The 27424-nt window shown below is 43.4% G+C and overlaps 1 protein-coding gene across 2 annotated transcripts; it reads left to right on the top strand.

Annotated features, from left to right (window-relative positions):
- Positions 1-231: 231 nt before the first annotated feature.
- On the top strand, positions 232-27424 carry clcn7 (chloride channel 7). Of its 2 annotated transcripts, XM_080776341.1 has the most exons (25): positions 232-473; positions 1201-1278; positions 5743-5808; positions 6464-6529; positions 6821-6953; positions 7827-7936; positions 12319-12399; positions 12901-12963; positions 13152-13235; positions 13451-13544; positions 13689-13753; positions 14984-15100; positions 15317-15371; positions 16046-16106; positions 17216-17357; positions 17959-18052; positions 19072-19244; positions 19688-19739; positions 20932-21059; positions 21692-21777; positions 22388-22520; positions 23150-23209; positions 23381-23557; positions 25676-25756; positions 26166-27424. In XM_080776341.1, the coding sequence occupies exons 1-25, from the start codon at positions 360-362 to the stop codon at positions 26250-26252; spliced, it is 2400 nt and encodes a 799-aa protein (XP_080632467.1). In that variant the 5' UTR covers positions 232-359; the 3' UTR covers positions 26253-27424. The 2 variants fall into 2 exon arrangements, with proteins under 2 accessions (XP_080632467.1, XP_080632468.1); XM_080776342.1 differs by lacking the exon at positions 1201-1278.

Below are 27424 nucleotides of genomic sequence, written 5' to 3'. Positions count from 1 at the left end.
TTACATAAATTATAAATGATGTATTACATATCTAACTGCCTATCTGCACTTCTTTATTATGCTTGACGTTTTAGTTGCAATTTTTCACAAGGTTTTTAAGAATTATCAAGGGAAATAGGGCTGCTGTCTTGGCCTACAACTAGAAACTACAACACCCAGAAGTCCACGTCAAACATTTTTGGCCACGCATGGGATCCGTCCGGATCCGTCCCATACTAAGCGTCACGAGACCGCTGATGTTGTGTAACTTGTGTTGGTCATGGGGAGCTGAGAGAATACTAGGAGTTAGTTAGCTACAACAGTTGCATTTGACTAATTATTGCACGGGTTGTGAGAGTTGTACTCTATCGGAGGCTGCCATGGCCAACATCACCAAGAAAGTGTCGTGGTCCAGCCGAACTGACGAGTCCGGGGCGACCGGGGAAGGGACACCGCTCCTTAACGGTTCTGAACAGCCCCGATACTCCAGACAGGTAACGTTAGCGCGTTGGCTAGCTAGAGTTAGCATACCAGCTGAGCTGTCTGAGTTGACTGACATGTAATGTAACGATAGACTTGGATGAAAAGGCTGTGTCATGTGTTTTGACACAGCAGAAGAAAATGCTGCATTTTATGAATTTATTTGACTAATTTGATTCCATGGCATTGCCCTAGCTGTCCAGCATTGGTTTTGAGTTTTCCAAGGCATGCATGTAACTATTGTATGAGCAAACCCAACACAGAGCACGCATGCAAACAGCATGAGGAGGAACAGTTGCAAAACTACAACTATAGGTTCCTCGAGGCATTTGGGAGTACAAATAAAATTGAAAACTGTCAGATTGTTACTACTCAGGTACAAAATACAGGAAGTAACGGCAGACATTAAAGTAGTGAACCAGCAGTGCAACAAATTGTGTTAATACCCGCTTCCTCCTTCACAGACACAGTACAGTCAGGCAGTCAACATGTAATCAAATAGTCCAGGCTAATGACCCACATCCTGTGGTTCACAGTATCATGGCCATTAGTATAACATAATCACTTAAGCCCAAATGTGTCCCCTACTTGTACATTTAAACCCTTTGCCCCAACGATCCATTCTTAGTAGCAGTGTAGCACTATGGCAATGATGACCGTTTAAATGTTAACTTGCAAAGTGCTACACATAGCCATATACATGTCATTTTGCTTAGGTGTGTAATGTCTTTGGTCTGTTAGCTGCCTGGAGGAGGCAGTTTATTTCACATAGGCAGACTCAGCACGGTGGATTTGGAGGAGGAGATGACATCAGATGAGGTAAAGTCTAATGTCCGGATCCGCTGTCTCCATCTCCGTTCTGTCTGTGTACCAATCACGTCATCTCCCTCAAAGAACCTTCATGTGCATCCCTTTTTACATCCGAAATCGTAATGTCATTTATTGCAGTTGATTCAGGATAAACAGCCTTAAATCAGTCTACACGAGCCTCTAAGAAAGTGTGCCAGGCACTATTTTTCAGTATTTTTTGTATGTTCCACCAATTGTGGTGAATTACACCAGTAAAGCGGTGTGGACATTGGATTTACAGCTCAAAGGGCTATTTCGTTAGGCAGCCGGGAAGAAATAAAGTCCAGTCACAGTGCCTGCAGTATGCAACTGACAAATAGGTTGGTATGGCAATAGCATTCCTCTGGATATTATGATCACGATTAGTAACCCATTAAAACCCATTTAGGCCTGACGTCGAAATAAGAAAAACGTTCGCTCTGAAAGAATATTTATATATTCAAAGATTTGTGCCGCATTTTTACGATTTTTCAAAAATAGCAGACCTACAAGCTCGTAGCAATAGCTAAAGTATGACATGCTTAGTTAAAACACCAAAGGTTCCCGTACAGAATGGGTTAAGAGTAACTTAAGACCTGAGGCCGATTTTCCAAATTCTGTACCTTCTAAATCATTAGTTCTCACACTTTCAAGATTTTTAAAAAAACTTTAAGAAATAGCAGATGTACAAGCACGCAGTGGAGCACAAAGTGACGCCCTGTGAGTTTGTATGTGTGCAATTCTTTAACAGCCGACATATACGATCTAAAATGACACGGATGCTTCCCTCATTTCAGGCGTACCAGCATGAAAATATTCGAGGAAGTGTGTCCAAGCAATGTTATACTTTAGCATTATTTCAACGATAGCAGCTCTTTTATTGTTGCACAAGATTATTTGAGCAGCCTTATACAGCAAGACCGACCTGGCTTGTAATTATGTGTAAGCTGATTTATGTTGTATAGTACTTAATAGTAGGCCTCTGTAATGACTAAAGACCTCTAATTTCAGTTCAGCCAGTTACTGTTCAATAAAATAAAACAGGACAACTTTAGTTTTTTTCCAACCAAGGTTCTTGTTTTAGATTGTTATTAGAGAAAGTAAACAGTGATTGTTATTTTTTTCCTAAATAATTTTTTTACAACATTTTATGGTGATTTTTTTATTTTCTGTAGTCCTACTAGACCCCAGGAAAATCTGGCCACACAAGATCACGGGATCTACTGAATGTGAAGGGGTGTACAAGGGGGATGCCATACTGTGTGTTGTAGGCTCAATAAGTCAGTTTGTCACCTCCACCTTCGCAGTCAATAGATCCTGTGATCTTTTGTGGCCAGATGTAATTGTTTGGGGTCTAGTAGGACTATAGAAAATAATAATAAAGAAATCGCCCTAAAATGTTGTAAAAATATATGTATTTAGCCCCATGTTCGAATGCTCCCGTCCCCCTGTCAAAAATAGTTAATGGACAAGAAGAGAGTAGCAGTAAAGTTGACTCATCCCCTGTGTTTTAAAGGCACGAGGGTGGAAAATAAAATACTCCAGTCTGATGGTTTCAAGCATGACTCATCGCGCAAGATGAATGATAGTTGACCATGCATGAAAAGTCCTCAGTACTGATTCTTCCAAATCAGGGTATCAATCAATCAATCAATCTTTATTAAATAGCACGTATAAAACAACCGAAGTTGACCAAAGTGCTTCACAACAAAAGACAACAATAACAAATTCAAATACTATACAGTGCCTAAAAAGGTTAAAATCAGTTCACATTAAAAGCCAGGGAAAAAAGGTGCGTTTTGAGAAGATGATTTGAAGATGTTAATTGATTGAGCAGTTCTAATATGGGGGGGGAGGTTGTTCCAGAGCTTAGGGGCTGCCACCGCAAAGGCGCGGTCACCTCTTGTTCTGAGGGTGCGTGATGTTGGCACGGTCAGCAATGACTGGTCCGCAGACCTCAGAGCTCTGGTGGGGTAGTATTGATGAATGAGTTCGGCCATATATGGGGGGGCCAGGCCGTTGAGGGATTTAAAGGTGAATAAAATAATCTTAAAATCGATTCTTTGTTTGGGTATGGTACCAAAGACTGGCTTATCAAAACTGGTCCCTGCCCATAACAAGTAGGCTATTTGGAAGAAATTAGAATGTATGTGATGTTGGCTTGTACTTTAGCTACATTAAACACAGAGCTTGATTCACTAGTCTCCCAAAAAGATTAAAATGTTTCAATAATGTTGTCATACTGTGTAACGTTTTCAATTAAACAAAAGCTATTTTTGATCTTTCACTGGTATATTATTCACAATTACATAAACAAACACTGTTACAACCACTGGGCCGTGGCTCAGCGGTCCAGGCACCTTGCCTGGTAATCCAGTCTGGCAGTGTGCCGCAGGTTCGACTCCCGATCCCGACGGCCTTTACTGCATGTCATCCCCCACATCTCTCTCCCCATTTCCTGTTAGCCTATTGTCTGTCCCTGTACTTTCATTTGCGAGTATCGGCCCCAGACACTTGCCAAATGATATATACACTGTAAATGTGTATTTATATTTTACAGTTTCTAACTGGTTTTTGCTTTCCAAAATATCCTCTGGTGCTAGGACCCGGGAGCATTCTTTCTGAGTGGAACTTATAGACAAATAATATAAAGACAGCGGAGCTACAATAGGCTTCGCTATAAAGACTACTAAAATGAATGATACACAGTATGACTTTAAATCCTGTTCCTTAGACTACATTAAAAGAAGAATGCAGCTTGAGTCTCTGTTGGCTGTAAGATGACTTGCATTGGCCTTCAAACACTATTAGATTCAGCACTAAGCCGCCTCAACTGAACCTGACTCCACCAGATGTTGAGTTCACAAGTTCTCTCCTCCTACCTTGATCTGGTCTCGCTCAAGCAGAAACCATGAACCGGAAGCAGCGGGACAAAAATATGATATCTCCATAATAATTGTAGTCTTGTTAGCTTGTGTTTACATTTGCGCCGTGGCACAGCTACAATACGTCACCAGTCTCGTGTTGATCCCGCCCCTAGCGGCCGCATATGGCCGTATATCGCTCCGATCCGATTTTGTTGTAGTACATTGTCTCTGCCCGAGAGAGACCAGATGGGAGCAGGAGGACGAACTCACTGCTGCCACCAGCTGGCAACGGTTGGGAATTACCTAGCTTTAATATTACTTGTATTGATATGATATTGTACATTTTGTTCCCGTGCATGATACTATCCCGTGCATGACGATATGAATTGCACCGTCTCAGAGCATGCATGTGCTCATGCCCGTTTAGTTCCCTGCATGCTCATTCTAGCCTACCGTTGCCGTCTTGTGTGCTTGTAAGGAGATTGCCTTGCTGGACTTTTGTGCGCCAGTGTTTCCCCGATCAGTCACGTGAACGGGCTGGACTTATAGTTCAACACAGCCAGAAACTATAATCCTGTTCATAAGAATTTTATTTCACATTTGATTTTATTTGAGTTGTCTCGTTACTTGGTCCAAGTGCTGCTATGTCAGTGGCCTTTCTGCCCCGTCTATAAAATAAAGTGGGAACACTGGTGTCACATTATGTTGTGGACTCGTCACGGTGGTTTTATATGGCTCGGTTGTGTAAAATCGCCTCATTGACCTAAATGCCTTTTCTGCTTTTACTGCACAGACCCTTAGAGCTGCAGTCTGTAAATCTCAGAAAGCTATGCTTGGTGTAATCGCCATGGTCATGAATTTATAGATTTATTTATTTATTATTTTTATTCAAATGAAAATGTAATTATACATTCTCTGCTGTCTCTAGAGAAATTGTGGTTGCACATAACGAAACAGAAGTGCAGTGATTGAACATGGTGATAAAAAAATAAATAAAAGATAAGGTACACCTCAGTAAACTCTTGTTTGGAGAGCGCAAGCTCTGACTAAATGAATGCTAGTGGTGACAGGAAATATTCTTGCATACTGCAGCTCAGTAGGACTGAGTATAGGACCGCTGAAAACTGTATGGCCCAGTCATATTGTTATTCATGACCAGCTGCTACACTGCTACACTGAAGGCCTATTCATACTCTAGTTTTAGGTGATAAGGTGACCACCGAATACTACAACATGATGTCACACCGCAGTGGAAAGCGATTCACCGCTCAGGCGCTCACCCAAACACATATCTCTGTTTTTAGTAACTACCGGGTGGTCACCTTATCACCTCAAACTGGAGTATGAAGTCCTTTAGGCTTCATTTATACGCCGTCATGACGTGTTGTGAGCTTATATATCTGCTATATTCTGCAAGTGACATTGTCATACGGCGAAGTAAAAATATAGGCTTCACTCTTGCTGTACCTTCACTTTGATTTCTGCGACTTCGATGACTTTCTCTTCTCTCCCTGGTCTTCCATAGGCCAGTGCTCATAGATCAGTGTTTCTATGTATTACCGTTGTACTCTTGATTCCCTTCTTTCAGGACTCGCTGAGGGGACGCCCCAAAGAGATCCCTCACAATGAGAAGCTGCTCTCGCTCAAATACGAGGTAAACAAAGAAATAGGCCTCATTCATGTTGTCTTTGCTATATTTTGAATCGGTAAAGTGAGGAGTTGACAGCTGACCATTATTCTCACAGCAGCCGTTTGGGGTTTTGGCCTGATGGCTGTTTTGGCCTGATGAGGTGACAGCCTCATCATGTTGGGGTTTCCCACCCACCACCAGAATGTGATGTTAAAATTAAATGGCCGCTGTGTGAATATGACAGATGGCGAGGAACTGAGAGGAGAAGGCATGTAACACAAGTCCTAAACCACAGATCAAATACAGGATGCTGTGGTTCACTGGTTATGTGGTCAAGGCATTAATTGTTTGAGCCAACCAGGGCCTGACTTGTAGAATTGCAGTCTGCAGAACTACACAATTTAAGTAATTATGGAATTTTGGAAAAGATATATAAATCACAATTGTTATTGAATGTTCTCTGTGTGCGAATGTGCATGTTTTTCTGTGCCACAATGTTAAGAATGTAATTTAGATGGCATCATGTTATTACTAGGTCCATTGTTTACCTGTTGTAGTACACTTTCAAGGCACTACACTGTCTATATTGTTCGTGTTATGTGTTTACCTTGCTTATTGTAAGTCGCTCTACATAAGTCAGTGAAATCCTGCTAAATGCCTTTATTGTAAATCGTTCCAGAGTCTGGACTATGATAACAGTGAGAACCAGCTGTTCCTGGAGGAGGAGAGGAGAATGAGCTACATTGTAAGTGGTAACACGGTGTATAATGTATATTCCTGTAGTGTACAGGAGTTTTCTTATTACAACTTATTTTAACTGGAGTTTACGTTTCATTTAGTTCCTTACTATATTTTATTTACCTTCTTGTAACAGGGGACATTAACTACGTGTTTACACATGTTCCACGTGCGTGTTCTTTTATACCCCTTTTTCTTGTTTTTCTTATGCCCTTGTACTCTCTCATTCTAACCCCCTCCACGCACATTCCTTCCATCACACAATCTCTCCCTCACGCCATCTCTCTCTCCCTCCTAGGGTTTCCGCTGTCTGGAGATCAGTCGCTGGGTGGTGTGCGGTCTGATTGGGTTCCTGACGGGTCTCATTGCCTGCTTTATAGACATTGCCGTGGAGGAGCTGGCTGGAGTCAAGTACCAAGTGGTCAAACAGAGCATCCTTAAATACTTTTTTTAACGCGGCGTTTCTCAACTGTCTCAGGACCCGAAGACGAGTTGCGAGTCGTCTCGACGGGGTCCCTGAACAGAGTAATGTTATTTAATATGTTCGTTATTTGAAGGTCACGTCGGTCAGTGTGACATTTTGGGCTCAGTATTCTTTTAAATTGCGGAAAATCTCAGAGCCCGAGGCTCGGCCCGGCCCGACTAATTAGCATATTTTTTGGGCCCGGCCCGGCCCTAAAACGCCGGGTAGGGTCGGGCCTGGTCGGGTTCGGGCAGAGTTTGAGAACTTTATGAAAAGCCTCTTTGTCCAATCAGCTCGCTTGGTTAAGCCGAACAAACTGACCGTCCTCTCCACGGTTCATACCAAGGGAGAGCATTACAGTGGACGCCATTGTCTATTTATCTTGAATCTGTGAATCTGTGAAGAACTGTAGACCATTATAGATTTAATTCCCTATCATGTGTACCACTAACTTGGTATGCATTTTCCATCGAGATGTGTAAGATTATGCTTGATTGATCATAACTGTATTCTAGTCACTAGTATGTAGTGCAGGGGTTCTCAACCTTTTGCGCTGTCGGCCTCCAAAAATACTATGTCCATGTTATTGTACTTTTACACACACACACACACACACACACACACACACACACACACACACACACACACACGAGACCCCAAAGAGAGATTAAATGTTTGCTTGGGAACCAAACTAATGAAAATAGCAGCTCTACAAGCGCACAATGCAAATGTCTTTATTTATATATATATGACTATTGGTCATTAGGTAAGTCAGCCTCCCAGTCCCAACTGCATGATTCCATACTCTGTGAGGTAGTACCTTGACCTTTGACCCCTCCAGACATTGAGAAGTTTACAGAAGTGGGTGGCCTGTCCATCTCTCTCATCCTATGGGCTGTTCTCAATTCTTCTTTTGTCATGGTGGGAGCCATCCTAGTTGCCTTCTTTGAGGTAAGACAGACACACAGAAATGTTCTAAACAGGGATGTGATTTTCATGTCATTTGTGGCTACAGAGGAGTGGCAAGTTAAAGGAATCCCCCGAATAATTGAGTCGAGAAGTATAGTAGCTGGGAAGGAATTCATCCGAAATCATTAAGATTGTGCACTTGGTGACAAGTTTTTGGCATTCGGCATTTGGGTTTTTCTAAAACAATCGGAAACTATTTTGGCTCAACCCCTAGTGGTCTGTTTGCAATGAATCCAATATTAGATAGAAACACCAAATAATTGATAGAAGAGAATTTCACTGAATTATGTTACTATTGGGTATGCTAAATAAATGAAAAATAACTTCTGGAAAAGCATAATTGTCAAGATTTCTTTACATATTAAATCCGAGTTTATAGGCATTTTAAGTTCCCGGCTGTCCAGTGAATGTGAGACACTGAAGTGGTTAAGCCTATTTACTTCATGATACGTTAAAGTATAAACTAAGGGCCGATTCATACTCCTGTTTCGGCGCTGTAGTGCCGAAATGATTTCGGCTCGTCAGAAATTTTCAGTAGCACCGAAGAGCCGACTTTAGGACGGTACCCGCCCCCCCGAACCTCAAATGACGTCAAATTGTAGGCTCTACAGAGCCGAACCGACTTTTATTCGGCTCTAAAATAGGAGTATGAATCGGCCCTAAGCATTATTGTTCCAAAAGCATTGCTTCTCTGTTTTTATCTTCTGCCTTTGATCACAGCTGATAACTGGCTAAGCCTCAAAGTGTTCAGCTTTCAAACCAATCATCAATGACAACACAATGAACACATTGACCTGATCATTTGAGTTTGTGTCCCCAGCTCTTATAGTACTGCCATTGTTTAGTGATCACAACAACCCTATGATAATGGTCAAGCTTATTCATTGAAACTAAGTGTCATGGAGGGTTCACACGGGCAATGTAAGCCAGTGACATGAAAAGTCAAAAGTTACAAAGCTACAAATGAGATGAACTGGCTTCAACTTCAGATACAAAGCGACAAATATGCTGTGAATTTTTGCATCTGCCCGTGTGAACGCAGAATCAGCACTGGAGCAGGATTATGCACTCCTGTTACTAATAAGCGTCCATTTGATTCCATTTGTACACTCCGAGTTACAGAACCGCAAAGGTCCGTTTGGATCCCTGGTGGTCCCTGACCCCGACGTTTGAAACAGCATTTTAAGATTGTACCAAATGCTGGACACATGCACAAACTGCAGTGGCGCCTGAACAAAGTGGTGTTGTTGGTCATGCATGGTGATGGTTTAGATTGTGTGTGAGGTCAGCCCTGAGCCCTGAATATAAAGTGTGAAAACTTCATTTAGAACCAGTTTTTTGTCTGCAAGATTTTTTAAATAGTGAGTGAGTGAACAACAGGCTACAAAACACCTATACTCAATCCCATCACAGTTGATGCATAGCAGCCTTTCCTGCGAATTAAACACTACTCCTGTAAGGTATGAGGTCTCCCCAGAATCAGGTTAGCTTTACTCGGCGTCCATATGGCTTAAATTCTCAGGTCTACCTTCATGAATACGCAAAGACGGGCCACAATGACCTGGACTGCCAAATGCAGAGCAAAGGCCAGATCCCCTCAGCCGCCTGTCGGACGATCAGCAGTTCTCTTAACAGCCAGAAACAAGAAGACACGAACCAACCAAGATCGCACTGTCATCAACAGCTTACCAAGACTATAAATCAGCCAGGAGAAGTGACGACTCATCGGACAACTTATAAAGGGAGGAAACCCCACATCTGTAAATATTGTGACAAGAATTTCCATGCTTTATGTCTCCTGGAGACACACCTGCGTATCCACACTGGAGAAAAACCATTCCACTGTAAACAGTGTAACAAGAGTTTCAGTCAGCCAAGTCAACTAAAAACACACCAGCGTATCCACACAGGAGAAAGACCATACCACTGTAAACATTGTGACAAGAGTTTCAGTATGTTAAGTCACCGGAAGTCACACCAGCTTATCCACACGGGAGAAAAACTATACCACTGTGAACAGTGTGACAAGAGTTTCAGTCATTCATGCAACCTGAAAATACACAAACGTATCCACACGGGAGAAAGACCGTACCTCTGTAAACAATGTGACAAGAGGTTTAGTCAAGTTGATGGTTTGAAAATACACCAGCGTATCCACACGGGAGAAAAACCTTTCCACTGTAAACAGTGTGACAAGAGTTTCAGTTTTTTAACGAACTTGAAGATACACCAGCGTATTCACACTGGAGAAAAACCCTACTGCTGTAAACATTGTCACAAGAGTTTCAATCAGTCAAGTCACCTGAAGTCACACCAGCGTATCCACACGGGAGAAAAACCCTACCACTGCAAACATTGTGACAAGAGTTTCAGTCAGTCAAGTCACCTGAAGTCACACCAGCGTATCCACACGGGAGAAAAACCCTACCACTGCAAACATTGTGACAAGAGTTTCAGTCGGTTAATTCACCTGAAGTCACACCAGCGTATCCACACAGGAGAAAAACTATACCACTGTAAACAGTGTGACAAGAGTTTCAGTCAGTCAAGCAACCTGAAAATTCACCAGCGTATCCACACAGGAGAAAAACTATATGACTGACTGAAATACGCTGGTGTATTTTCAGGTGACCTGACAATACACCAGTGTATCCACACTGGAGAAAAACCCTACCACTGTAAACATTGTGACAAGAGTTTCAGTCAGTTAATTCACCTAAAGTCATGCCAGCGTATCCACACAGGAGAAAAACCTTTCGACTGTAAACTGAGTCAGTAACCAGAGAGGCATTTTAATCTTGAAAATGATGCCTTTCCAGAAGTATTTTTTTCCCTACATTTTTAGTATGTTATGTAGCATACCCAATAGTAATATAAAAAAAGCAATTTTGTGTTTCAACCCTGTACTGAGCTATCTAATATTGGATTCATTGCAAACGGACCACTAGGGGGCGAGGCGAGCCCAACTCTTTTGCGATGGTTTTTGAAAACCTTATGTCCATACTGTACCTAACACCACACCAAAAATCAAATCATTGATTGATTGATTTTCATGAATTCCCTCCCAACTATAACAAATGCTTCCATACAGGCATAATGTATGATGCAATAAAATGCAAAACATTGAAAGTGGTGCAATGCTTTATATACCAGTTTTTCCAATATTTTAGGAAAAACTCACTGAAATTGATAATTCTTATAAAGTCTCCGTAAATGTATGGAAAGGGATAACTTTGACTTTTTTTTGTAATCGATTGGAACAACCCCCGTTTGAAGTTGAAATTGTGTATAGGCATGGGGTTTAATAATAGAAGTTATTGATTTAATCAATGAAGTACAAATACAATATAAAGTTGCTAATTCATTCCGTCACCTCTGTCTTATTAGTTTCAAACTGTAAAAGAGTAGGACGTTAATTTGGCCGTCTGCAAGATCAATCTGCCAACATCTACATGAAGACGAATGTTGATTGTAGGGGTTCCCTCATTACATTACAAAGACAAATGCACGTACCGAAGTGAATGAGTGTGTCATACACAAGGGTTTTCAACCATTTTCACATCAAGGCCTATTGTTTATTCAGCATTCTAGCCATGGACCACCTAACCATTTGATGAGATTTAGCCTCTCAGACCCAAAACGTATGGATATTTTGTCGTCGTTGGATAAGATTTTGTCCACAATCCCATGCTGTATTGAAGTTGGCACCATTAGGAGAGCCAACGGCATTACTTGTAAATTAAGTAATGCAGGTGTTTAACAATAATTTTACTCAAGAGTTAAAGATCTAATAAGAGTCCATTTGGTTACCAACTCTCCATCATTTAGCTGAGGACCACCTGGAACTGCCTCAGGGACCACTGGTTGAAAACCACTGCACCAGGGGACTGCTTGACCCTGTGCCCCTGTGTGGGTCTGGTGGATCTTCCACACTACTTGTACCCTTATGGCCTTTTATGGAAATAAATGAACCATTTCTATCGTGATGGGGAGTGGTCTCATCCTGGATGACAGGACCCCATCCACACTGCACAGGGCCTAATGGATTGATGTCTAATGAGTAAGACAATTATGTGAATCAAACATGTTTGATAGCTCTTTCGACCAGTCCACCACTATCAAAAATGCCAATGGTGTTCCGTTCCTTCAGTTGAGTTCAATAGACGTGTAGCATTTGTTCCTAGTCGTATTCTGACTGCCCGTGGCGTGGTGGACCAACACTTTACTAAGACACTATGCTGGTTTTTTCTTTTAATTTGTCACCCATTTGTATACAATTAATTGCACATAACTCCTGTATGCAGTATATTTATATGCAACTCCTCCCCCTCATGTGGTCTCTCTGCTCCCTCTCCCTGCTTTAGCCAATTGCAGCAGGGAGTGGTATACCGCAGATAAAATGCTACCTGAATGGAGTGAAGGTTCCCAGGGTCGTACGACTCAAGGTAACACACACACACACACACACACACACACACACACACACACACACACACTTTAATCATTTATTTATGTCCACATAAGAGATACAATACAAGGACACAATTATATTTACAAGGTGCTGTACAGAGTGCAATCAGCAAATCCCGGACAAATACCCACACACCCTTCAGGGGTACAAGGAACAGCGTCTTCACCATATTTGGCGGCTGCTACCGATAGTGGAAGAGATTGCACAAATGTTTTGCAATACGTTTAGCTGCTTTTTTTAGCATCCCAAGTTGTTGGAAGCCTCTTACAACCAAACTATGTACATGTCCTAGGCTGCCGAAGATAAACACAGGTAGATTGCACCTGTAGCCTAGCTCTAGCACGCACACGCACACACACACACACACACACACACACACACACACACACACACACACACACACACACACACAGCTACGCACACAATGAACAGATAGAAATTGCATTCATGCTCTGTGTGTGTGCATGTTCCATAGACCCTGCTGGTTAAAGTGTTTGGTGTGATCTGTTCTGTGGCTGGAGGCCTGGCAGTGGGAAAGGTAAGCATTGCATGTTCTAGTCACAGGTGTGATGAAAGGAAATGGTGTGCTGTCATGCTGTTCAGGGAAATGTCGCTCATTAGTCCCTGAAGAGACCACATTCCATAACAATATGGTGTCTTTCCTATACTTAAGGTAGTATTGATGGAAATTATTTTGGTCTGCTTGTTTGTCCCACAATTCCTCAGGAAGGTCCCATGATTCACTCTGGTGCTGTTGTAGCTGCAGGGGTCTCTCAGGGTAGAAGCACCTCTCTGAAAAGAGACTTCAAGGTACTCTGTGTGTGTGTCAATGTGTTTTAATTAAGTGACTTAATTGCAGCTGAGACTGAAACTGTTCATGTTAGATAAAAAAAAAAACATATCACCTTGAGAGATTTGCACTGTGTAATGCACACGTTTTTGGGGACTATAATAAGGCATTTATCCACGTGGAATGTGTTTCTGTAAGTTTAGTAGTTTACTAACGTGTACATGTGTGTTTTTAGATATTTGAATATTTTCGGAGGGACACAGAGAAAAGAGATTTTGTATCTGCCGGAGCTGCTGCTGGTGTTTCTGCTGCCTTTGGAGCACCTGTCGGTAAAACACAAACACACACACACACACACACACACACACACACACACACACACACACACTACTTACATACTGGCAGATCTTATTATCATATAAAATGTGGTTGTGTATTCCATTCCACCGTGGTGATGCTTGTGTCCCATGCAGGTGGTGTTTTGTTCTCCCTGGAGGAAGGAGCTTCTTTCTGGAACCAGATGCTCACATGGAGGATAGTGAGTACTTTAACCCATTCTGACCTGAGATCAGATTCATACGAGGTTTCCACTGGACACACACTGGTCTGATGAACCCATTCTGACCTGAGATCAGATTCGAAAAATGTCAGTCGTTCTTCGAATTTTTCAAAAATAGCAGACCTACAAGCTCGTATCGCGCCACTCGGTGGCGCGATATGAGCTTGTAGATCTGCTATTTTTCAATAGGTAAAGCATAACATGATGCTAACACCAAAATGGGTGCCCGGTCAGAATGGGTTAATGACTGAATGTTTTGACAATTATTTGGGGCCCCACTTGCAATATCCTCATATCCATGAGAACCACTGGAATAGACCCGGGAATAGGTGTTAACCAGATGCTGACATGGAGGACAGGGAATACCGAAAGGAAGGAAGAGGATGTATTAATTAATTGCAAGTGGTCTGTTCTCACTGATAGATTAATTAGAAGATGGAAGTGGCCTGTTCTCACTAAATCAGAGGATGACATAGAGGATGGTAGGCTAATACCACTGGAAGAAAAGAGCAGCAGGCTTGAAACGGGTGGAGAAGAGAGGAGAGGAGAAGTTGGGGCAGAGTCGACTCTTTCTTTCTTAGGGCTGCTTTCACAGCAGGACTGTTTGCTTCGTTTAAAAGGGACCATGGTCCGGCTGGTGTGAACGGGAACGAGAACTGAAAATGCCGACCTCTGTTAATTTCCAAACAAACCACTGTGCGCCTGTGCGGGTGTTAACGCAGTCGGACAGGGACTTTATAGAGGACCAAATATAGGAAATTAACCAAAATTGCCGTCGTCAGTTGTGTAAAGCATGTCTTTCTTACGGGAATCACTATTGATATGACAGCTGATTGTTCTTCATTAGCTGCAATATAAACGTTAACTTTATCCTATAGTATAGACTCTTTTCTCCCTGTATGAGCCAGCACATTTTTAACGGCTTGGCAAGACTGTGTGTGTGTGTGGTTCACAACAAGCTTCTGTTGTAGTTTGGCAGTGAAGTAATTGTCCATAGAAATATCAGTAGATCAATTTGGCCTGTATGACCACGTCATTTGGTTCGCTTTACTTTAGTCCTGCTAGATGGACCAAAATCAAAATGCAAAAATGTAAACATTTGGTCCCTGATCCGGACTTTCTTCTAAGCGATCTTTGGATGTGAAAGCGCCTTTACATATCTTTTTTTCTACTCTCTCTCTCTCTCTCTCTCTCTCTCTCTCTCTCCAGTTCTTTGCCTCCATGATCTCCACCTTCACTCTGAACTTCTTCCTGAGTATCTACCATGAAAAGCCAGGTGACCTGTCCAGCCCTGGTCTCATCAACTTTGGCCGCTTTGAGAGTGATGTGAGAGCCTCTATAATACAGCTTAATGATTTAATACATGCTGTACTGTTCACTGTATTATGTTTATAATTCAGCTGGCTATTTCTCTGAATAATTATTCATGATTTATCATTCTTCAAAATGTACCCAAAGACTAGTGACAGTCTAGAAAAGAGATCAGTGAGTGAAACATGTTTCAGTTTAGGAGGTTAAATAACATCTGTTTTTCTGTTTCAGAGTGTGGCCTATAACCTCTATGAGATTCCCATTTTCATCGTTATGGGAGCCATAGGTAAAAACCCTCCTCTCTAATATTAGTGCTAGATCTTATCGGGAGTTAGGATTGCAGGTGGAAAAGCTCAGACCGCAAGCAGGCGACGGTGTTCTGCAGTAGAGAGACATAAACCTAAGTACAGAGTCAAATAGCAAATCTATTTCTTCACGGACATGCAGGCATGGGCCATCACTAAACTGATGGAATAGCAGCGAACAAGGTTTACATAGGAAAAGCCTGTCTTCCGCAAAGGTCATAGTCACTCCTAGCACCACTACTAGTCTTCCATCATTACTTATGACACCAGGAGGCGCATATGTCCGCCATTATGACAGCTTCTCTGCGCCTCAGTCCAGCTCACCCACCCTGCCGTGTTCAACTTCTGTATATGTTAAATGCATTCAACCTCATGTTCACTTCTACCTCACCCAGATTAGAGTGTGTTAGAATGACACATGACAATGACACACTGCAGGGTTCATGTAAAGTATTTGCTAGGACAGAATAAAACGGCAGTGCCAGTGGAGACTACCACACCTCCATAGGGAAAAGTCCTAAGAGGAATTTCCCTAAAACGTCTGTGCCTTTTTTTTTTTTTTTTGGTCAATACTATTCATGATTCATTCTGCTCTTTTATGTGCTCTACTTGTGTTGTGTGAACAGATTTGAATAACAATGCATTTATCCGGCAGGTGGATTGCTGGGAGCCCTGTTCAATGTCTTAAACTACTGGCTGACCATATTCAGGATACGGTAAGGCTTATAGCGTCGTTTTTGGAACGGGTGAACCGTTCAGTGCCCGAGACAAGTTCCTAATACTTAAAATGTTAAAACAAAGCACATTTGTCATCTGTGACGCTGTAGGACAATGATGTTGGTTTGTCGGAGTTCTGTACTGTGTTGTGATTAATCCAATTGTGTGCGTGACATAGGAAATTGTTCGGTAGCATGCATTATTACACCACAAGCGTCCAGCAAGAATAACACCCAATTCCACACCAACAAAGCCATGAACATAAAGACACATTACGGAAGTAACCAACGATACGTTTTCATCATGCTTTACCAACATATTTATACCAGCATGAGTCAATGCTCTAGTATGCGAAGTTGCTAACAATAACCACTGCATCAGAACACAGTCCTGCGTGTGGGAGGACAATCACCCAAAAAAATATTATTATTATTCTTTTCCGTATTCATAAGCCAATAATAAGTTGATGACCAGCAGTGCTTCCCTGTGGGGACACAAATAGTCTCCTTTGTGTCTCCATAGGGAACCGCTGCTGGTGGATCTTGAGAATCCACATGGGATCTCAGACTTTGTGGCTGTGTGTGTGTTATCCATAGACTTATCTATGACCTATATATGGTACTGTGCAAGACATTTGGCGCCGTATGTTTAACTCTGAACAGACTCTCTTACTTCCTGATTTGGGGACATGATTATCACTAAAATATTCATTTAACCCATTTAGGCCGAAATAAGTCGAAATAAAAAAAATGTTCTCTCTGAAAGAATATATATTAAAAGATTTTGTGCCGCATTTTTACGATAACAAAAATAATAGCAGACCTACGAGTACTATGTCAGCTTGTAAATTGCTATTTTTCAATAGCTAAAGTATAACATAATGCTTAGTTAAAATTCCCGTCCACAATGGGTTAAATAAGGGGCGTCAGAGTAGAATCACCCTGGAACACTTGAGTAGTGTTTTGTTTTGACGACCAACTAAAGTGGAAAGAGGAACTTGAGCACCACTCACGTTGGCAGTGGCAGGTCCGCAACAGCCAGCCATGGACGTTTTCAGGAGCAACGTGTGAAACGACACTCTGGCGTTGCCATTTTCTTCTCCTTCCAGATACGTGCACCGGCCCTGTCTCCAGGTGATGGAGGCCATGCTGGTCGCTGCCGTCACGGCAACCGTGTCCTTTGCCATGATCTACTTCTCCAATGACTGTCAGCCGCTGGGACCAGACCACTCCGAGGAGTACCCTCTGCAGGTGCTCGCACGCACACACACACACACACACGTCACACACACACGTCACAGACACACACACACACACACACACACACACACACACACACACACACACACACTGTCAGCCGCTGGGACCAGACCACTCCGAGGAGTACCCTCTGCAGGTGCGCGCACACACACACACACACTCACACACACACTCACACACACACGTCACACACACACACGTCACAGACACACACACTACACACACTGGAAATCATATTACTGGCCAATGTTAGGGCGGCCGTGGCTCAGGGGTAGAGTGGCTGGATGGTAACCGCAAGGTTGCCAGTTGGAACCCGGGCTCCCCCAGAGTTAGTGTACTGTCGAAGTGTCCTTGAGCAAGACACTGAACCCCTAATTGCTCCCGATGTGCTGGTTGGTGCCTTGCATGGTTTCTGCCGCCATCGGTGTATGAATGTGTGTGTGAATGGGTGAATGTAATGCACAATCTATGTAAAGCGCCTTGGATAAAGGCACTATATAAATGCACCATTTACCATTTATGTTATCAATACAGTGTTTTATTTTTGTTGCTTCTCTCATTGACTCTTTTTCTCCCCGCCTGCCATTAACAGTTGTTCTGTGCAGATGGAGAGTACAACTCTATGGCGACGGCCTTCTTCAACACCCCTGAGAGAAGTGTCCGGAGTCTCTTCCATAACCAGCCAGGTAATGGACGATGATGTGTTTGTATGTGTGTATATATATACTGAACAAACACTATATAAATTAGGACTATTGGACTATAGAGCTATTTAATTCTATAACAAATACATATATCACTTACCCTACCTCTTTTAAGGAGAAATTGGTCATTTTCCATCGTTTCGCGAGAAAGTGCCATATTAAAATAATTGGAATTTTGCAACAACAAAAAAATGCATCCCTGGAGGATGCAACATAAATACTTTCCCAGGTTGCTATCCCCCCCCCCCTTCAATTTAGTGTGTAGCATTCACTTCAGAAACACTTTCTCATGTTTTGTAACATTTCTTTCACTCCTCCAGTGTGCCTTCATTTTTCTTCCAAGAACCTCATTACAATTTGGTCAGGTTCATGCTGTACAACTCGCATGTCTCTCTGTCTCTATTCAACAAACCAGCTCCACAATGGAAAGATATTTAAACCTTTTCAAAAAAGATTAATATCATAAAGATTTGCTGGTCTGAATTATGGATGTAAATTACCTGAATTATTTTTACACAAATCGGTTCATATCAATTTCTCATCTCGCTCTTTATTCCCTCCTTTTTCTCGACCCTTAAGGCTCATTCATAGTCTGGATTCTCGGTGATGAGGTGACCACCGCTCCAGTGATGAGCTGACCACCGGAGCTGAAATAACAGTGGTTTCTTACACACATCCCTCCATCACCTGAAATAATAGCGGTGGTGAGAAAAAACAGAGAGAAGGGCTGGAGCGGTGGCGGTGGTTTGCTCTTCACCGCGGCTCGTGACGTCATGTTGTAGTTCGGTGGTCACCTCACCACCGAAGATCCAGACTATGTATGAGCCTTTACACTTTTCCCGACCCGTTCACCTCTGATCATGCTGATCAGGCACACATCCACACAGGGGCTGCGAGTGTGATTCCCTCTGCATTGTGTGTTCTCTCTCGTCCCCCCAGGTACGTACAACCCTCTGACCCTAACCCTCTGCATTGTGTGTTCTCTCTCGTCCCCCCCACAGGTACGTACAACCCTCTGACGCTGGGCATGTTCACTCTCACCTACTTCTTCCTGGCCTGCTGGACGTACGGGCTGACCGTGTCCGCAGGAGTCTTCATTCCCTCCCTCCTGATAGGAGCAGCCTGGGGGAGGCTGTTTGGAATACTGCTGGCCGCCATCAGCCCCTCAGACTCTGTGAGTGTGTGTGTGTGTGTGTGTGTGTGTGTGTGTGTGTAGTACAGTACCTGTGGTACAGAAGAAAATATGACACGCTTTGCTGTTGGATGTAAGGGGGGGCCCTTGTGGGCAAAATACAGAATCAAATCTCACTCCTCTAATCTGGCCATAAACGGACTTGCGCAGCCGCGGACACACACTTGCATGCACGTGTGACACACACACACACACACACACACACACACACACACACTCTCTCTCTCTCTTGATATGCCATTATAATTTCATGAAGTTAAAATACATACAAGTGAATGATAGATACTATAATGTCATTGTAATTTGTATGTACCATTTTGTTTGGGCCAAGACATGTTTTTACTTTTTAGTCTCATCCTCACTCGCGTAAACATTTGCTCAACTGTTGTTAACTTGTTTTACATTAATTTGTTTGTGCGTTTTAGATTTGGGCGGACCCTGGCAAATATGCCTTGATTGGAGCTGCATCACAGCTTGGTGAGTTTCACCATATTGCAGTATTCATTTATAGTCTGTCATGTGATAGTCATAGTGTCACATGTTAAAAGTAGCTACATCTACAACTACGAGCTCACAACTCATAATTATGTACGACTCGGGCTTGACATCATGTTTGATGGCTAATGTAAACGGGATGAAGGGATGACGCTGCCATGGCCACTTTGGACCAGGCATGTGATTCAGACTGAGTCTAGACTTGTACTATATTCACTGGTTTTCGGGTTCTATATTATTTGACTGATTTGCTTAACCCATTTTGGGGCAGGAACTCCTTTTGGTGTTTTAAAACATTATGTTATAATTTAGCTATAAATAGCAGACCTACAAGCGCGCGCTATGAGCTTGTATGTCTGCTATTTTTTAAAAATCATGAACATGTGGTGCAAAGCTTTGAATATATACTCTTTCAGAGCGAACGTTTTTAACTCAAATCTTTGCTTCTGGGAGGTGGTTCCTGAAACAACACATTTTCAGATGGGGGTCAGCGGCCAATTTCATATATTTTTGGGGGTCCTTGACATGAAATATTGAGAACCACTGATATAGAAACATGAGGTTTTTCAGAAAATAAATACATTTTGAGGTCAGGCCTAAATGCCTTTCACAGGAATAAAGACTGGATTATGTGTCCTGTACTCAGTACAGTACTTTTATCATTTACTGTATAAATAATAAATAAATCCCTGGGGAGATTGGTCTGGCACTCCTCAGTTTGACTTGCATTTCACTCACCCCAGAGTCCACTGTTCAAAGTGACTTTTTGTTGTTTTGCTGTGACGTTGGAATCAGTTTGTAACCGCCCCTTGGAAATAAATCTTCCACACCAAAGTTCCAGACTAATATCTATGCAGTGATAAATAATCTGGCCATGCCACTGATGCATATGTATATCCCATTTTGGGCGGGAACCCCTTTTGGTGTTAGCATTATGTTATGCTTTAGCTATTGAAAAATAGCAGACCTACAAGCTCATAGCACGCCACCGAGTGGCGCGCTACGAGCTTGTAGGTCAGTATTTTTTTTAAATCAAAGAACGACTGACATGGAAACATAGCTTTTTCAGAAACTTGTCGAAGACGTAGAAGACATTTTTAGAATCTGATCTCGGGTCAAAATGGGATATGATGTATATATGTATTAGCTTGTAATGCTGCCTTTCGCCCTGCAGGGGGCATTGTGAGGATGACCCTCAGTTTGACCGTCATCATGGTGGAGGCCACAGGAAACGTCACCTACGGTCTCCCCATCATGCTCGTCCTCATGACGGCCAAGATCGTAGGAGACTACTTTGTGGAGGTGAGACTGTATCTATCGTAGGAGACTATAGAGTATAGACTGTATCTATCGTAGGAGACTAGAGACTGTATCTATCGTAGGAGACTACTTTGTGGAGGTGAGACTGTATCTATCGTAGGAGACTATAGAGTATAGACTGTATCTATCGTAGGAGACTAGAGACTGTATCTATCGTAGGAGACTACTTTGTGGAGGTGAGCCGAGGGCACGAGGCTCTGAGTGTGTCTGCTCTGCCAAGGCATTTCTTCCCGAGCACGGCATATCTTTAGAATTGTTTTCCAATAGGAGCGTTGCGTGTTTACAGTGCAACGTAAAAATATATATATTTTTACAGACATATTTTCAACTCTGGACTGGTGGCGTTTTTAGGAGAGCCCCTTGCGTTTCAGCTGGGGAAAAAAATGCTTTGTTTGACATACAGCCTCATGCTTGTACAAAACACACACACACACACACACACACACACACACACACACACACACACACTCACCATTAAGTACTACTGATAGAAGACTTGTTTATTTAGTTAGTAATATGCAGACTTGTTTATTTAATTATGTAATATGCTTTGCAGACACGCATGCACATGAGGACCAACCAGTGTGTGTGATCTCTTGCGGTTTGTGTTCCAGGGCATATATGACCTCCACATCAAACTTCAGAGTGTTCCCTTCCTACACTGGGAGGCCCCGGCCACATCTCATTGGCTGACGGCAAGGTAAACCACTGCCCCGATTGGCTCATAGCAGGTCAGGGATGTAAGGCCTTCTCTGATTGGCACGAATGACATGTCGACTTCACATAGACGACGAACAAATAATGTTTTGGTTTCTCCCTCTCCAACGTTTATTTCTCTTCATCCCTTCCTCTTTCACTATCACCTTTTCATTCTCTCTTTTCACACCATCATCTTTATTAAGTTCCAACCATCCTCCTCCTCGTCATAATCTTCGTTCCTCTGTCTGCTCACCTTTTTCTAACTCTTCCATCCCTTTTTCCCTATTGTCCAGCCCACCCCATTGTCCAGCCCACTCTGCATGGATTAAAGTTCTCAGTCGCCACGACTGATTTCAGTCGTTTGGATTCTATAGAAGTCTTCCATGAAAGCATGCTGCCCCACAGACTGAGCTTGAGCTTGTAGATCTGCTATTTTCGGTCATTAGTTATTTTAAGATAAAAAGTTTAGAAGCATCTTCCAGAAACACGAATGGTCTCATAAAAAAATGTCACGATTTCTCCCAACCGGTCGGCCTAAAACACCACCATTACATTTCCCAGTCTTGAGGTTTGATCTGGCTTTGTTCCGTGTCTCGGTCTCTCGTCTCCAGGGAGGTGATGAGTTCTCCAGTGACGTGTTTCAACAGGCTAGAGAAGGTGGGAACCATCGTGGACGTCCTCAGCAACACCTCCACCAATCACAACGGTTTCCCCGTCGTCGTGCAACTCACCGGCAGCGACGAGGTATACTGTAGATTTATACAGTACAGTACAATACATATATATCTATATATATATATAGGTATACTGTAGATTTATTGTCATATTTATATTATGTCACTTTTTGGTGTTAGTGAATCACCTGCCCATGCAGTCGTCATCAGTCACGTGATGTGACGACTGGGTTTAACCCATTCTGACCTGAGATCAGATTCATACGAGGTTTCCACTGGACACACTGGTCTGATTAACCCATTCTGACCTGAGATCAGATTCTAAAAATGGCAGTCGCTCTTCGATTTAAAAAAAATAGCAGACCTACAAGCTCGTAGCGCGCCACTCGGTTATGCTAAAGCATAACATGATGCTGACACCAAAATGGGTTCCCGGACAGAATGGTTTAAAAGGGAGTTGTCACATATACTGCCGATTATCACCTGATGAAGGCGGTTCACGGCCGAAACGTTGTGTCTTATTTATGGTGTATTGAATGAATAAAAAGCAAACACCTTGGAGCAAACCTGTGTGCAGACTCTCCTCTCTTCACTATACTGTAGATACCGCTCATCACTTCAGCTGCTTTCCCCCCCCCCCCCCCCCCCCAACAATTATTAAGTCTCATTGTGAAAAATATAATAATTCATCTCTCTCAGCCAGCGAAGCTCTGCGGTCTCATCCTTCGCTCTCAGCTCATCGTTCTGCTCAAACACAAGGTGAGGTGTGTGTGTGTGTGTGTGTGTGTGTGTGTGTGTGTGTGTGTGTGTGTGTGTGAATCTGTCTGAATCACGTTTGTGCTGCATTGGGTTAGTGTTATATTTGAGTGTCCACACGTCCCCCAGATATTTTCATATATTGTGTGTGTGTGTGTGTGTGTGTGTGTCCAGGTGTTTGTGGAGCTGGCTCGGTCTAGGCTGACCCACAGGAAGCTGCAGCTGAAGGACTTCAGGGACGCGTACCCCCGCTTCCCCCCCATCCAGAGTATCCACGTCTCGCAAGACGAGAGGGAGTGCATGATGGACCTCACAGAGTTCATGAACCCTACGCCGTACACTGTACCACAGGTACTCACACACACACACACACACACACCTTACACTGTACCACAGGTTCACACACACACACACACACACACACACACACACACCTTACACTGTACCACAGGTTCACACACACACACACACACACACACACCTTACACTGTACCACAGGTACTCACACACACACACACACACACACCTTACACTGTACCACAGGTTCACACACACACACACACACACACACACACACACACACACACCTTACACTGTACCACAGGTACTCACACACACACACACACACACACACACACACACCTTACACTGTACCACAGGTACTCACACACACACACACACACACACACCTTACACTGTACCACAGGTACACACACACACACACACACACACACACCTTACACTGTACCACAGGTACTCACACACACACACACACACCTTACACTGTACCACAGGTACTCACACACACACACACACACACACCTTACACTGTACCACAGGTACTCACACACACACACACACACACACACACACACACCTTACACTGTACCACAGGTACACACTCACACACACACACACACACACACACCTTACACTGTACCACAGGTACTCACACACACACACACACACCTTACACTGTACCACAGGTACTCACACACACACACACACACACCTTACACTGTACCACAGGTACTCACACACACACACACACACACACACACACACACACCTTACACTGTACCACAGGTACACACTCACACACACACACACACACACACACACCTTACACTGTACCACAGGTACACACACACACACACACACACACACACACACACCTTACACTGTACCACAGGTACACACACACACACACACACACACACACACCTTACACTGTACCACAGGTACACACACACACACCTTACACTGTACCACAGGTACACACACACACACACACACACACACACCTTACACTGTACCACAGGTTCACACACACACACACACACACACACACACACACACACACACCTTACACTGTACCACAGGTACACACACACACACACACACACCTTACACTGTACCACAGGTTCACACACACACACACACACACACACACACACACACACACACACACACACACACACACACACACACACACACACACACACTCAACTCAACTTTATTTATAAAGCACATTTAAAACAACCATAGCTGCCACAAAGTGCTGTACAGTACATAGGTAAAACAGTAAGTAAACACATAGACTAAAAACACAGAATACAAAGACAACACACAAAACAAGAAAAGGAGGGGGGGAGGCTAGTTCAGGAACAGAGGTCTCATGCTGTGTTAAAAGCCAAAGCATAAAAGTGTGTTTTAAGCGAGGTTTTAAAAATGGCCAGAGAGGGGGCCTGCCTAATTTGCAGGGGAAGGTCGTTCCAGAGCTTGGGGGCAGCGAATGAAAAGGCTCTGTCCCCTCTAAGCTTCCGCTTCGCCCTCGGGACCTCTAGCAGCATCAGGTCAGCTGACCTGAGGGAGCGGGCAGGAGAGTAGGGGTGGAGGAGCTCGGAGAGGTATGGAGGGGCGAGACCACTTAGAGCTTTAAAAGTAAAAAGCAGAACCTTGAACTTGATTCTAAGGTTCACTGGCAGCCAGTGGAGAGAGGCGAGGATGGGAGTTATATGCTCTCTCTTACGCGTGCCAGTTAGAAGTCGGGCAGTCGCGTTCTGAATTAACTGGAGCCGAGCAAGGGAGGACTGACTGGCTCCAAGGTAGAGGGCGTTACAGTAATTCAGCCGAGATGTAATAAAGGCACACCTTACACTGTACCACAGGTACACACACACACACACACACACACCTTACACTGTACCACTGGTACACACACACACACACACACACACACACACACACACGCACACACACCTTACACTGTTCCACAATTACTTGCGGACATGTATACACCTTATTCTCTCCCATTAGGTGTACAGTATATACATACTAGTCTGGGAACCCATTCGGTAAACTAAAAAACATTTGTTGTGTAGAAACAAGAACTCTGTTGGCTCCTTGAAATAATTAATGGGCAAGGGTAAACACCACTTTTCTGGTGTGTGTGTGTGTGTGTTTTAGGAGACATCTCTGCCTCGCGTGTTCAAGCTGTTCAGAGCTCTGGGACTGAGACATCTAGTGGTTGTGGATGACGAGAACAGGGTAAGTAACTGCGAGTCGTGTGTGTGTGTGTGTGCATCCATTGATGCATGCTAGATGTAAACAAAGGGTAAGTGTCATGGCCGCCCCAATGCATTTCCAATGGAAGTCACATGGTTTGTTTGTACAGCTTTTGGCTGTGTTTCGACTGCCCCCCTCCCCCATACAACAAAAATGTTATGTCAAACCATGTGACTCCCATTGGAAATGCATTGCGAGCTTGCATCAGTAAACAAGTCTCATGCATCAGATATACATGTTGTGAGTGTGTGTGTGTGTGTGTGTGTGTGTGTGTGTGTGTGTGTGTGTGTGTGCGCGCGCACATAGTAGTTGTGTGCATCTTACTACAGGTGATACTACAACTGGTATGTTGAGGAAGATGATTGTATTTTTCCCCCCTCTTCTTCTCAAGGTGGTTGGTCTGGTGACCAGGAAGGACTTGGCCAGGTACACTCTGGGCAAACATGGTCTGGAAGAACTACAGCTGGCACAAACATAGTAGACACAGATGATGTGCAATGGACTTGGAGACAAGCGCGCGCGTATGCACACACACACACACACACACACACACACACACACACACACACACACACACACACACGGGTGGTACAACAACCATGTAAATGATTGACAAACGCCTCAAACAAAAGCACTCATTCCCATGGATTACACCGGTCACTTGTTGCCTAGTTACCGCTCAGCTCCAGCTATGCACTCACCCGTGGACTCTGTGGTGGTCCAAAGAGGCCATGCCAAAACGGTCACCGTGACAACACAACAAGGACACGGTTTGTATCCACAGACGGCCAGGTGTGGACAGAAAAATGTGCATGGAAATGGTCGAATGGTGAAAACACCATCTGAAGTGTGGTGGAATTAACTTGCCCAGAATGTCTGTCGCTCCCTGTCGAATGGTTATAAATATCTCCCACTCATTTTCTTTTTTTTACCCAGATCTGAGAGGTTATGGAACCTATTGATGGATGTGTCATGGGTCACTGACTTTACTGAGTGTGTTTATTGTTTATCTGAGAGGTTATGGAACCTATTGATGGATGTGCCATGGGACTCATGGGTCACTGACTTTACTGAGTGTGTTTATTGTTTCTTAACTTGAGAACAAGTACTGGTCTTGACCGGACGGTTGACCTTTCAGGAAACCTGTCCGTTGTTTCTATTTGTGGACTGTAGGTGAAGGCGTATGAACCATAGACTGTAAAAAATATGGACAAAGCGTTCCGCGGGTCTAACATGAACTTAAAATGAAGCCTGTCAGTCCTTGAATTGTACATCGCCATCTTTCTAGATCCGTTTGGGCCCAGCTGGCCATTGGCTGGCCCAGACAACGAGGCGGGACTTCCCCCCTTCTTCTCCGTTGGTTTTTATTTTGACTCGAGTGGGTGGGGGATCCCGTTCATAGACTGTAACGGTAGCCACGCCCCTCAGAACATACGCGACTATATGGATTTCTTTTTTATAAATGGGACCATAATTTTCCAAAAAGAATATTATGACATTAGAAATTAGACTTTAAACTAGTGACTGGAAGCAGAAAGTATTCATGACCATGTTTATTAAGGTAATACAGTCTAGGTGAAGTTGGGCCCAAATACATGGACTTCTATGGGGCTATGGGTTTTTTTTGGCCCAATGACAGCCACAACAGGC

Source organism: Protomyctophum bolini, assembly GCF_963924005.1.
Source record: "Protomyctophum bolini genome assembly, chromosome: 11".
NCBI lineage: Eukaryota > Metazoa > Chordata > Actinopteri > Myctophiformes > Myctophidae > Protomyctophum > Protomyctophum bolini.
Note: the sequence above shows the minus strand (reverse complement) of the source record. Positions and strands in the feature narration are given on the sequence as shown.

Coding starts and splice junctions, on each gene's coding strand:
- clcn7 (XM_080776341.1), top strand. CDS start 360: ATGGCCAACATCACCAAGAAAGTGTCGTGGTCCAGCCGAACTGACGAG. Junction 13,545..13,688: donor TGCCTTTGGAGCACCTGTCG/GTAAAACACAAA, acceptor TGTCCCATGCAG/GTGGTGTTTTGTTCTCCCTG. Junction 15,372..16,045: donor CATCGTTATGGGAGCCATAG/GTAAAAACCCTC, acceptor TTTATCCGGCAG/GTGGATTGCTGGGAGCCCTG.